Genomic DNA, 14,350 nt, shown 5'->3' on the forward strand with positions numbered 1-14,350 from the left:
CCTAGAACACAGTGGAGTTTGGGTGTCGGCACCACCAATGCGACTGCAGTAACCAAGCTCTTACTGCCTGCCCTGCCTTCTGTGAAGGGGCTTGGCCCTGGAAGCACCCCATAGGGTTACTAAGCTCTCTAAGTTTCTAAAGCATGAGTAGTTTTTATTCCATTTATCCAAACTTGGTATTAGAGAGCACTTTATGGAAACTTTGTAAGCCTTATATTTAAAAATAGAGAGAGACAGGGAAGGTGTGATGTATGCGTTTGGCTGCTGGTGTAGCTACAGTCCAGAGGTTCAGATATGAGGAGGTAATATGCAGAATTTCCTGACCACCCAACAGTGTGGGCATCAGAACTGGGGTCAAAGAAACCCTAGGGAATTCCTACCAACCAGGAAATCCACACTGTCAGAGTCAATTCAGGAATTACTCTGCAGAGAGAGGGAGAGGGAGAGGGAGAGAGAAGAAGGAGGAGGAGAAGGAAAAGGAGGAGAGAGAGGAAGGGAGGGAGGGAGGAAACCCAAGTAAAACAGATTTGGGGGAGCTCCCAAAAGAACAAGTTGGCATAAAAAACATGTACTGATGTACTGAGCTGCAACCCCAAACCCCAAGTCAGTCTCCAACTCCCAGTGCTGAGCGCAGCCTCCCTGGGGCTGCCACACTTTCCCTACAAGGGTATTTCTACTCTAATGCAAGATTGCAGCTTCTAGTTATCAGCTCCTCACATCCAAATCTTTCATCACCAAAGTGGAAAAACTTTTTCACCTATCACTAGAACATCTTGAAAGATTCTCTGTTTTGAAGGATTCACGGATCTTTACCCAAATGCAAATTGGTAAAATCACATACGCTGGTCCTAAGCTTCACACAAAGTTCTGACTGTCACGGCATATATTTCATGACAGAGTCACACTGGAAGACAGTGCGATCTATCCCCTTTCATTCGTGCCTGCTTCCATCTGTGCATTTATTCAACAAGAACATATTGAGCACTGGTTACCTCGTGCCTTGAAGAAAGTAGTTGAGCCTCTTTGACCACCTTAGAAATATCTTACTTGTGATACAATCTGCCCTTGAACGTTGCTCTCTTCTCTCTCTCATGTTGACCCGAAGATCTATTTCTAAACTGTCAACTAAAGTCAAGGTGGTAACCAGTGGGTATAGAGGTATCATTCTTGACTATGCACTAAAAGTGCCTTTCTTCAGTCCCAGGAGCAGAAAGGTGAGGTGAACAGCCTAGAATATGGAGGGAATGCTGGAGCGTGATGGTCAGATGATAGCCTTCATAACTCTCAGCTGACCTGTCCTGTGTGTACTGATAGGCCCAGGATGTATGTCTGTCCTCCTGTGTCTTCCATTCCCACCCCACCCGCCACAGCGAGGGAGGTAGCAGTCACACAGGACGCAGACCTGGGACTGCCTTTGGCAGCTTAGTCAACCAGCTATGAATATTTCCTTCACTCTGTGCATTTCTGAAACTTCTGATGGCAAAGCCCTCTTTTCTGAAGCAAAATAGTGTTTTCTAGTGTTCCCTAAGGCTGCACACAAAAGAGACTTTAACATAAATCTTATCAGACTAGAAACTCCTTTTCAACTACCTTTTCACACTTTCTCAACTTCTAACTCAGGGGATTGCAACCCTAGCTGCACATTAGAGTTACCTAGGAAGCTTTTTTAAAAATGCCAGTGCCTGTAGTCCATTTGGAGATTATGGCTCAGCTGATTTAGGGTGGGCCTGAGTCTTCTCTGTTTAGGTTTCTGGGTTTCTTTAAGCTCCTCAGTTTCATCCTGAACTACGAAGCACTGCCACATGTAGGATGTTCAAGGATGGAACCTCATCCTTGAATCCTGATCCCTTTGCCATTGTAGCATGGATGTATCAGTAGTCTTTCCTTTTAGCAAACGGAAAATGGTGTTGTAGAATATACCCACACGTCTCTTGTCCTCTTACCCCTTAATACCTGAAGATTCTTTTAATAAAATGTGACAATAAACTAGGTGTGATGAAACAGTTATACCCTAGCTGGATTGCTCAGTTGGTTGGAATATTGTCCCTAAGCACCAAAAGATTGCAGGTTTGATTCCCGGTCAGGGCACATGCCTAGGTTGTGGGTTCGATCCCCAGTCAGGACACATACTGGAGGCAACTGATGGATGTTCACTCTCACACAGATGTTTCTCTCTCTCCCTCCCCCCTCTCCTTCCTTCCCTAAAATTAATAAATATATTTTTGGGTGAGGATTAAAAATAATAATAGTAAATAATAACAAAATTTTTAATTAAAAAAGAATTAAAATCTTGGTAGCTTCCCAGGCTCCCATCATGTATGGAAGCTATATGAAATAGCCAATAATTATCTCACAGAGCCTAAACAATGGGGAAGATGTTGACATTTGTCACTCACATCCTTTGACACATTGTAAGACCTCCAAATCCTTGCTAAAGAGATTGGAACTATTCATTTTGAAAGCACAAGGATGACAAGGCTTTCCTATTCAGCTACAATTACACGTCTTTGTGATAGGTCTTTTAAAGCCTTGGAGCATTTAAGTTTTAAAATGAATGACTTCATTTGTGACTATGTAAATGTTCTATAGCAATTAGCTCAGGTTACTAAAGCCGAAACCACTATTTGTGGGGTAACAAGGCATGCCAGACTAGTTCATAGATATTTTCATTCTCTGTTAAGTCTAAAAGCTCATTTTGATGGTGAATGGAATATTTTCAACATTGTGTCCATAAAGCAGGTGGCTACATGTTGACTTTTCTTAGGAAATAATGATGTGCAGGTGGCAAGTTGGTGGAACCCAACCGTATATGTAAATGTACCCAGAACAGGTTTGTAATGTGTTTTCTAAGGATAAAGTTATGCGTATGATGAACAATGACCTAGCAAAAAGAAATAGAACAGACAGGAACTGAGGAGCTGATACTTTGGTACACTCCAAAGTTGTTTCTTAGTTTCTCCAAATAACTACCATGTGTTTATAAACAAAAGTCTTAAACACACACACAGTCATCATTTAGTTATTTAACAAAATTTATTGCCTTTCACTCTCCCGAGGCTTAATACACAAAGTTGGAACCTGTACACAGCTGTACACATTCTAAGGAAGCAAATAAAAATACAGTAAGGTTACCATTGCCGTTTGAATTCCTTATCGTGAAATTATCATGTAGGATGTTGTGTACTATATCAGAGAAACCTCATTATCAAAGACCTGGACAGAATGATCTCAGACTCAGTAACAGGAATACTATGGGCTTCTGAACAACTGTCTTGGATTTATCTAAAATACTCTGAAGAATGTAAATGCTTCTCTCTCTCTCATTGAATTAGCAGCTAGAAGTTCAAAGCTAATGTGCAACGTAACTCCAGGAAACAAGCAGAACCCTGTATTATCAATTTTGTCTATTGATCTTCCACTCAGATTTAACTGACTTCACCCTGATTTTATTTACTTTTCATTGTTGCTGTTCTTTAAAGTGATTCAAATCCTCTTAATGATGAGGCAGGGCATAAAAAAAGTAAAGAAGCTGAGAGCCAGGGGGAAGACCATAAAGCAGGCTGGGAATGTTGCTGTCGGGGGTTAGGAAAGGAGCTGTGGGACAGGTGGGGAAAGCATCATGATAGTAATTATAATAACAGCTGCAGCAGTGATTAATAACAGTAATAAAGAATCAGTTATGCCTTGAAAAATAAAGAATGACTACACTTTACAATTGTGGGGTCCTCCTATGTATCTGTGCTTGCAAACACTATTTCTCTTCATAGCAGCCCAAGAAGTACAATGGCTGTCAATGTCCCCAGTTTATGGATGGAGCTACTGATGCTTAGAGATTTTAGTAATTTGCCCAAGATGCCACCTCAAACCCAGGCTGTCTTGCTTCAAGCACTGCACCACTGATAGCCCGAAACTCCCTTGACAAGATAAGAGGCTTGATAGGGTGTTGCCGAAGAGAGTAGCTCCAAGTATGCCCAAAACACAGGGTGCCTGTGGTGAGGCAGCTAGAGGCGAAGCTACAGAGATAAGTATGGGCAAAGTCGGGAATAATATTTTTTTAGGTAATAGAAAGATATCAAGAATTTTAGTAAGGGAGAGTGGAGACAAGGGACGAGAAGCTTTAAACTCTGACCCTTCTGAAATACAGTGGCATTTTCTGAGTTTATGCAGTAAAGAAACTTTGAAAGCTCATATACCACAGTTCACCACACGCCTCAGATCATGTTGGCTCTTCAGTGAGCAGGAGCATTACAGTAACATTTACTTCCAACGGAAAATTATTTTACATGAGCAGGACTTACATTGACCCCCATAGCTGTGAGTCTTAATACCAAAGAGCATCGTTAGGAACCCCTATCCTAAACAGCACCATACCCTCTACCAGAGGCTACATTAGAGAAAGGTCCTACTGCCATTCAAGTCCCTCCTCCCGCCCCCACCACCCCCCCCCACCAAAGCCTTTGGTGTGGACTCACAGTGATTACAGTGATGGTGTTGACAAGGTGATGGTGGCCGTGCCCGTGATGATAACAGCTGCTGCTAGTTATTGAGTATGTCTCTGCTTGAAACCCTGCGCCAATATTCATTATTTCACTGAATCCTCACAACCTCCCCAGGAGGAAGAGAATATTATGCTCATATTAGAGATGAAGACACTAAGGTTCAGGTTTAATAACTTGCCCAAGGTCACACAACTAATCAAGTGGTAGAGCTGGATATTGAATCCAGGACTAATTGACTCCAGAGCCCATGTAGCAGGAAGCTGCCCCCTCCCCTGTCCCCCATGAGGAAGTAATTAGATATTGCAATTGTCTTATCTTGTTTCTGACAACCGATTTTCTCTCTCACCAGGAATTATATGATTTATATTAATGTAAAATTGATTGTTGAGATTTCGCTTCTTTAGCCTCCCTTGCTTTCTGATGTGTAGTTCTAGAAGGCGTAAGAGGATGTGTGGAACGTGTGTGTGTGCTGCATGCGCATTAAATATGTGCACACTTGCCATTGTGAAAACACACATTAAAAAGAGGAGGTATGTAGGTGGGAGATGCACCGTAGAGATAGACACGGTCAACTTCCAGCCCTTTCACTTACCGGGCATTTGAACACAGCAAGTTATTTGGCCTCCAGTGTGTAAGTCTCATTGCCTTAAAATGGGACAGTTGGAATTTCGAGACTTTTGCCATTAGGCTTAACTCTAAGGAAATTTATATACAGTAGCTGGCACAGAGTTAAATACTCAGAATTGTTCATTCCTCTTCTAACCTTGTCTCTTCTTCATGCTTTCAATCCATAATCCTATTTCTGCAGACAAAGGGCCAAAATCAATGTATATGCCAGAATTTTTGTGGTGCATTCATATCCTAGAGAAAGACCTACATGGCACTGCTAGTGGGTGAGGTCATTGGTTTCTACCCCTTCTGTAAACAGCAAACTCTAAATTTCATAGAAGAATTCATTATACTCTCAAAATATCGGAGGGCATGCTTATACTATAAGCCCCTAGTTTAGCTGATTCACAGTTGCTTCCAGCCACTTAGTGTCTAATATCTATGAGTTTATCATCTCACTACGTAGAAAGTAAATACTCTACTTTTGATTGATCTGAGCATCGACCATCCTACAGGTATTCTACAACATCCATTGCACCTCTGGGAGTCTTCCTCCTATATCCCAGTCCTCCAGTCCAGACCTGTCCAACTCTAAACAGTGTAGACTCGAGTTGCTCTAAGTGTAATGTAGTCAGTGAATTTACCTTACACTAGGGGCTTTGCAAAGCTTAGATGATACTCTTCTATTCAACACCCTTTGGTATAAATTTTACTTGTTGACCATTTGTCTAATGCACCACACTCATCTCAGACTAACACAGTAGGACCAGAAAACAAATGCACATTCTAGTTCTTCTCACTGAATTGTACATAATTTAAATATAACACCATGTGACAGAGCCACTGAGAACTCTGCTCCTGTCACAAAATGTGTGTTGTACACAGGCCAGCCCCAGCAGAGACCTGACTTCATGCCTGGTGGGGCATTTGACTACAATCACGTTAGGCGTCTCTTAATCACCTGCTCTCTGTAGAGCTACACATATGTTCTCTTAAATGACTTTGCCCCACTGTTATCCTAATTTGAACTTTTGTTTTTCAGCCACATAAATAGAAGAACACAGTTTGAAAACCCTGTCCTGGAAGCAAAAAGGAAGCTACAGCAGCATAACATGCCCCACACGGAACTTGGAGCCAAGCCGCTGCAGGCCCCAGGTTTCCGAGGTTGGTACCTGTCACCGAGCAATGTTTTAGAGGGGAAAAGTGTCCATCAAACTGCCAGCTCCTCCAACATATATGCCTTTAGCTCAGACTGTTTGAAATAATTGATTTGCTTTCCCCAACCCCTCTATTAGCTTTGTCTGGGTGTTTGTTATTTCTAAACTAATGCATTTAGCAACCACAGATTAAGGTAGAGCCTCAGGCACTATGTTACAGAAATTTACAGCACATAGCCAGGTAGAGATTGATGGGTTTTGACAGTGGTACTTTAAACTGCAGAGATATATAGAGAATCATGAGTTTGTCCTCATAAGACCAAGCACCAGAGTGAGGCTTGTTCTCCTTTGTGACAGTAGACAGCTCCTCGTCGACATTACCTAGGCCCAAATCCTTCTGCCCCCTCGCTGTCCCATGGAGGTCGCACAGCGTGAGTGACTTGTCCTATTATCCACGCAACCACGCCTGGAGGCCCTGGCCCATCGGTATGTCCGAGGCTGCTTGCTGCACCTGACTACGCCTTGGAGCCACGCAATGGGATGAGATGCTGCACAAACTTTACACGTCCTCGTGGGCTCTTACTCATCAGGAAAGCAAGGAGGCTTTTGTAGCTGGGAGGCCTAGATTTGCCTGCTGATGACCTTCACCCCTTGCACTACAGCACAATCACAGTGAATGTAAAGGTCTAGCATTGAAATTCTCTCCAATTATAAATCTTACTTTCACAAAGGAAACCTAGGTGATAAGATTATGTATGTGTTTTTTATTTTTATTTTAAAAGTTTTCTCTATTTTTAACAAAGATATATATGATATGTAATTAGACAGTTAAATTCGAATATAATAGCTCACTATTTTATAATTTGTCTATTACATATCACCAAAAAGGTAACAACAGAAAAAGTGTCATACAAAATACTTAACTAAGTTACAATGTACAGGTTGTCTGTTCCAAATATCAAATTATATCAACCAAACTAAACAACTAAATATATATATATAATATATAAAATATTTGACTATGATAGCATTTAAAAGATATGAATTCCGCTTCCTAGTACAACTATTATTTTTAAAGCATTTAAAAATGCTTAAAATCATAGCTGCAAAAGCATCTTATATAATTAATAAATTAATGGTCAAACCTATATGAGTAGATTCAAGTTCTATTTAGATTACTGAGGTATATGATTTGGATGTGTCTATGTATTGTCACAAATGTGTTACCTTTACATTCATAATTATAGCTAGAAATATTGGCTTGCCTTTTGCTCACATGTTAGAGTATACTAAAACACTGTCAGTTCAGTAGAAACTGATTTATCTGGTTATCTCTGTATAGCATCTCACAATATAAGCAAAAGTTAACTCAGTCCCAGATCCAGATGCTCTTTCTAAACAATTCAGACATGTGAACTGGTGGCAACATTCGTTTGCCTCTATTCTTTTTAAAACAAAATAGTCCCTTTTGGTTTTCTAGTCCCACCCCCTCAAGGTTTTGTGCAGCACTAGCCACTCACACATACCTCCCACCTGGACACCTTTTGAATAAGAGGAACAGACCCAGATGCCTCTGGATGATTTGGGCTCCTCTTCATCTGAAGGCACCGATGGCATGTTGATATAACCCTTTTTAAGCACAAGAAGAGCTACTTCAGCGAATAGAAACCATTAACTTGACCAAAAAAAAAAAAAGTCTCTCCAAACCAAGCGGCTTTCCTGTCTTTCCCTGGGTGCTTGGGACTGCTCTGTGTTTGTAGAAAGTACTAAAAGCTTTGCTCCTGTGGTCACCCCCTGCTTGCATTTACTATAGGATACCCCACATTTACCCCAGGATGGCTGCTCAATGGCTGGCTTTCCCCTGTGTGAGAACTTGCCTTAAATGCACTTTTTCTTTTTTAACTTATATTGACCAATGTAGAAAAACCACTCTTCACCCGGGATGCATCCCAGTTGAAGGGAACATTCCTCAGCACCACCCTAAAAAAGAGCAACATGGGTTTTGGATTTACCATCATTGGTGGAGATGAGCCTGATGAGTTTCTGCAGGTGAAAAGTGTGATTCCAGATGGGCCGGCAGCACAGGATGGAAAAATGGAAACAGGTAAGTTTCTAAGTGCTTTTTTAGAAAATTGTTTTGCAACATCTTTTTTTCTATGGCAAATATGAGGAGCTTCTTTCTGTGTTTTTAATTTGAAGGTCAAAGGCTATTTCACTTGAGGAAAACCACAAATTGTTTTTTCCACATTAAAGAGTATCAAATTGAAGTGTTTTGGAAACGGCTTGAAATGCCCTTTTTGCTGCATTTTTCAGACTACCCTTCTATTTGATTGATTCAATGGACCCTTGAGATTGACACTTCTCTAATTTAATTCTAGAGTTTCTTCTTAAAGATGTGATTAACATTTTATACTTTTCTAACTTATTCAGCCATTGATATTTTTAATCTGTATTAATTTTGTAATATTCTCATGCTGAATTGTCCAGGTTTGATATTTAGATAGTCATGCTTATTTCATAGAAATAGTTTTAAAATGGTATGCATCTTTATATGTCCCATGCACTTTAATATATAGGTTTTCTCTCTATCCTTATGAATTAATTTTCATAATCAGTTACTTGGATGTTTATCAAATTATAAAGAAAGTTAATTTGGCATAGAAATGCCAGGACAAATTGTTAAAGCTAAAAAATAAAAAATAAGAAAGGTGCACAGAGCTCAAGAAAAAGGTAATAAACTAAGTCTCATTTTGTAGTCTAATTTTAAATTCTTCTACCTGCCCATGACCTTGGATTAGTCCATAATTTGTCAATGCTTGTGTGGAAAAAAGACGAAGTCAAATTTGATCATGTGTACTCAAAATACTGGTTCAAGAATTGTGTAGTGTTGTTTTTGAAATGTCTTGGAAAGAGTGTTATTAACTGTAGTGACTACACTCTAAAGAAATATACCAGCATTTCACGTCGTGCACGACATTGGGTTAATTTATTATATCAGCTTAGGAAAGTCAGTGGGTTCTAGTAGACACACGAATTAGAGAATTGCTTTTGAGGAAAAATTACATCATTTGTATGGTCTATAGATTCATGAATTCTTATTCCATGGATTTTAAAGTGCTTAGTATATGAAGAAAAAACATAAAATTGAGATATTCATCTGGGTTTTTAATTTAAAAAGTGACCAGTGTTTCATTGCCAATTACGAAATGGTTTCTGTAGAAATGACCTCTTTTCAAGGTTACCTAATGAGCATATTTGTCACTTCTACTCACTAATGAGTAATAATACATTTAATAGATGTTAGAGCTCCTTACAAGTTGAATGAAGTTCCAAAACTAACTCATCACATTTTCAAACACTGCTGTTGTAAAAAATTGTGTAATAATTTTCTGCAAGAGTAAGCTGGAGAGGGCTTCTTCTGCTGTCCATCTGGTGATATTTTACTAGGCATTCACACCTTCATGCTGCAAAAAATCACAGAGAAATATCAGAAAACTAAACTGAAAATCATCATAATGCCTACAGTTAGAATAAGAGGAAATTATGGAAATAATATTGTCTAGGCAGAGGGGAAAATCTCTCCAAAACTTTTGAACATCAGTGAAATACTTACCATACCTATTTATTTTCATAATAAAGGATCCTGTGATTTTTTTCTCTAATCCAACCAACTATTCCCTGTTTTAAAACTAGAAAAGATCTCTTTTGGTATAAATTTAAAAGACAAAATAAAATGAAAATACTTGCGCAGCTAAGATGTTTCCCTTCCTACTCATTTTCCTAGTTTGCCATACCCAGGTGGTGTAACCTAGGCTTATTCAACAACAAAGTTTTACATAGAGTTTATGAAATTTTGCTTCAAAATAATTACACAAAAGATTCTAATAGAGAAAGAACCTAGGATTAAATTCCACTTACTGTCTCCTATTTTTCCTGTTTATTAATGCAACAAGCACTTGCTGAGCCCTTCCCCTTCACAGTCATTGCAGTACACCAGGACTACAGAAACGGGTATGACAGGGCCCCGGCTCTCCAGGGGTTTGTATCTAGGACAGGCCTTGGATATAGAAACATGTAATTATAACATGTGACTAGGATAACTCTACAATAGCCATGAAGTTGGCACAGAGTCAGAAGACTGGGTGAGGGGAACGAGCAACAGAAATTTTTAAAAGGAAAAGCATGTTCCTAACTGTATAATTTTATTAGGCTTTTATAAGGATAAGAATTTCTCTCATCAGAAAAGAATTTAATAAAACATTAAAATCTGCCTACTAAATATTCAATAATGTTTATTTTGAACTTTTAGATCATTTAAAATAAAATGCGAGTACATTTCTCTGGCATTCCACACATTATAATAAACAGAATGGCTTTTCGGTTTAGTTCAGCTACTATTTAGCGAATATCCATCTGTGTTGGGCATTCTACAAATTATTAAGAATGCAAAAATGAAGAGATAAATGTTTCTATCCTCAAGAAGCTTACAGTACAGAAATTATGAGTGACATGTTAATGGGTATTTATACCAATGCAATAATAAAAATATGTAGAGACCAGAAACAGTACAGAGGAAAGGGTGATCGATTCCGCTGGGAAGTGCTTAGGGAAGGACTCGTGGAGAGGATGGTGCCTGACAGACTTCTGGGTGATGAACAGGCAGTTGCTAGATGGACCAGTGAGGAGAGCTATAGGAAGAGGGAACTGCATATGAAAAGGCACAGTAGGAAGAATACCTAGAAAAAAGATTTATATGCCATCACAGTGTACATTAATATTGTATCTTCAGTGAATGTTCACGGGAAGTATCTAGTAAAATGATAACAGTAACCTGTAAACATGGACCATGTAGACAAACATCCAAGAACAGTATACAGTCAAATTAAAAACACAGATATCATAAATGCACACATACCTGTGTATAAGGTCTTTCTTGTATAAATTTTTAACCAGTTAGGCACAGAGATTTACCCTATGAGTGATGTTTTCTTTACTTGTCATCCCTGCAGTGCCAGGCAGATGGCAGGTGCTCAGTAAGTACCGGATGGATAGATGGATGGATGATGCTCTTAGAAATTAAGAAGTGAAATTTTAATTGACTGAATTCCAGTGTTACAGTATAGCCAAGTCACAGTAATTGGACCAATAGCTTACCATTGAAGCCAAAAAAAAAGCCAGCTTTCCAGTTTCTGGATGAAATTAAAAATGCAATATATGTTAGGGACAAAACTTCCTTTTTAAATGATTTCATCTGTAAACAAACCTCAAAATTAACGAAATCAATAGACACTACAGATATAAACACTAACTTAATGGTATTTAAAAAGTAAGGAGTCTCATTTGACATTGACATAAACATGAAGATATTTTAATCAACTTTCTAGCTCTAGATTTTCTCTAATTGAGGCAAAGAGGTGTCAATAGTTTGTGTGGACACTAAGAAAAATCCAGTCTCCTAAGAAGTTGACCTAGGATCCTGCAGATTAGAAACAGGGTGAGGTGGGAGTTCTTCCTTTCTCAGTCAGCACGGAGTCCTGGGAAGGGGCAGACAACAGAGAAAATGAGGACACAGCTTCTGGCTGTTTTCTGACAATTACTTGGGCCAATCCCTGGTGGTCGGATGGCATTCCAGAAGACGCTTTCCTAGAAGAAATTACCACAGTGCCCAGGAAGTCCTCTACATATCCCAGCAATCATTTGTAGGCTCAGGGATCCTGATAACATTCTCTATACCATTTTACAAATCAAGATTGATGTAACACAATTTACACAGAAACCGCAGAGTCTGGAAGAATTGATCTAACCTGCTTCTGTTAAAAAGCTCCCCTCGTTGTGTGATGTTTCATGTTTTCCCCAGGCTAATTTTTGAATCAAGGCTTTTGGTTTTCAGCAAATACAAGAGGGAGAAAAGCTGACGTATCCATAAGGTTTCCCTATAGAATTATGAGGTCACTCACAACCTATTAGTTGTTATGTGCCTTCCTCTATAGTTCTCCATTTTATTAGTAAAAATGGCAGGAAGCTGTCTGGGAGACCAACATCCTATAGCTCCTGGCATTTCTCCACTTGGCAGATCGATGTTACTGCTCTTTTACTAGTTGCTACCTCTTTATTTGTGTTTCTAAAAGCAGAGGCATAAGAATAAATATGTCAGAATCCCTGGGGGAGATTTTTAAGGATGCATATTCTGTGCCCCTAGATCTACTGATTCCAAATTGCAGGAACTAGTTTTCAGGTAAGGGCATTTAAAATTTGTCGAGTCCATACATGCACACAGGAAAAAATCATCAAAATATTTACAATGCATGCGATATTTCCTGCCCTGCTCCACCCTATCTTCCAGGTCCGTATCTCAGAGGCACAGGTAGTTTTGTACTTTTTTTAGATGTTTCTTTTGGTAACTACTTTCACACCTCTAATTAATGTTTTTATGCTGTTGTCTTGATTTAACAATTTTAGACATTCCATGTTTATAGTACTTCCTTTTAGAAAGAAATGAACAATGTAACAATAGCCGGAGGGGAGTGGGGAGAGGATAGTGGGGAGAGGGGTCTACAGGAGCTACTATAAAGGACACAAGGACAAAATCAAGGGGGAGGGTGGAGGCAGGGGAGGGAGGTGGGATTGGCTGGGGGGGGTCGAGGGATGGGGAGAAAATGCAGACAATTGTAACTGAATAAAAATAGAAAATTAAAATTAAAAAAGAAAAAGAAAGAAATGAAGCTTCAGTTCTCTTCTCCCGCATCTGCCCTCCCACACTGTCCCTGTAGAGATTTACAACCAATTTTGGTAATATTTGTACAGTCTTCGCATTACCACGGATGTGTAAATTCATTCACTGGCCCCAGGCTGTACCATTAATACATTTTTCCCCTTAAACACATTGTGGAGGTTTACTTTTTCTCTCTTTTTCACAATGTCTTTTTAAAAAATAATAATTTTTTTCTCAAATACCATTCTTTTAGGTCCTCTAGAGGGTCTCTTTTTTCTGGGTGTCTTTTGTCCTCCTACTCCTATCCAGGCCTGTCGTACAGCTGACACATGGAATTTTCATGATGGCTCTCCAGAGTCCACCGTTATTCAGATCTATGTCTTCTTTCAAACCGAAGCACAGTTCTCATCTGTCTGGTGACCCTCAATTGTCCATATTTAGAAGAGAAACATTGAAAAGTTCCTTGGGAGTTCTACATTTGTGGCAGAGTTTGAAGACTAGGAAGATTTTACCAGGGACTATTAGGGGGGACAAGTTTTATTAGGGGGGGCAATCTGAAAGTCTGTTAAAAGGGGCCATTTATTTTTTGGAGACACCCTCACCCTCTGATTTGGGAGAGGTGCTGGGAGCTCTGCACGCAGGTACAGCAGGGCAGATCTCTGTGTACTTGTATCGACTGTTTCCTAATCCCAAGCCTTTCTGGAATTCTGCAGAGAAACTCTGAGTCCCTCTCATCCATTCTTCCCTCCCCTTCAAGAACACACTAGAACAGGAGTCAGAAAACTCTGTCTGTGAAGGGTTGAGTAGTAGATACGCTAGTCTTTGTGGGCCAGGTGGTCTGTCACAACTATTTAACTCTGTTGCCATTGTAGCAGCTGTAGACAATGTATAAATAAACGGGTATGTCTGTGTTTAAATAAAACTATGTTTACAAATAGACAGCTGCAGCTTTGCTCCATGAGCCACAGAGTTGGCCAACCTTGCTCTGGGATACACCTTCCAATGGCATGATACAAAGTCATCATTACTGACATTCCGTACTCTGAAATTCTCTCGAGCTGTCTTGTCTTATCTCAGCCTCTCTCTATCAGATAACGGCTTCTCACAGGTTCTTTTCACTGCTGTGGGTTTATTCATTTTAAAGTCTTTGTTAAAGTGAATAGCCATGTGTGTTTAGTCTGTCACCTTGAACTAGAAGTCATAGAATCTGCACTGTTAGGCCCACTGAACTTAGAACCACGACATGTAGTGGTAGCAAGAAGACATTTGTCCCACCTACTGTACAGCCCAGTATGCAGAGTATTCTCCATACTCTCCTGACCCTCCCTCGGTCAACCTTCACTCAGAATTGCTTTGACGAAGTATTTATGAAT

General features: G+C 39.7%; 1 protein-coding gene across 1 annotated transcript in view; it reads left to right on the forward strand.

Moving 5' to 3' along the window:
* Window positions 1-14,350, forward strand: part of MAGI2 (membrane associated guanylate kinase, WW and PDZ domain containing 2) — a 1,366,741-nt gene that overhangs the window by 1,069,088 nt on the left and 283,303 nt on the right. Inside the window, 2 exon segments of the mRNA XM_053926810.1 lie at window positions 6,151-6,272; window positions 8,187-8,369. Coding sequence (XP_053782785.1) covers window positions 6,151-6,272; window positions 8,187-8,369 — 305 coding nt within the window.

Source organism: Desmodus rotundus, chromosome 6 (genome assembly GCF_022682495.2).
Source record: "Desmodus rotundus isolate HL8 chromosome 6, HLdesRot8A.1, whole genome shotgun sequence".
In the NCBI taxonomy this organism is placed as follows: Eukaryota; Metazoa; Chordata; class Mammalia; order Chiroptera; family Phyllostomidae; genus Desmodus; species Desmodus rotundus.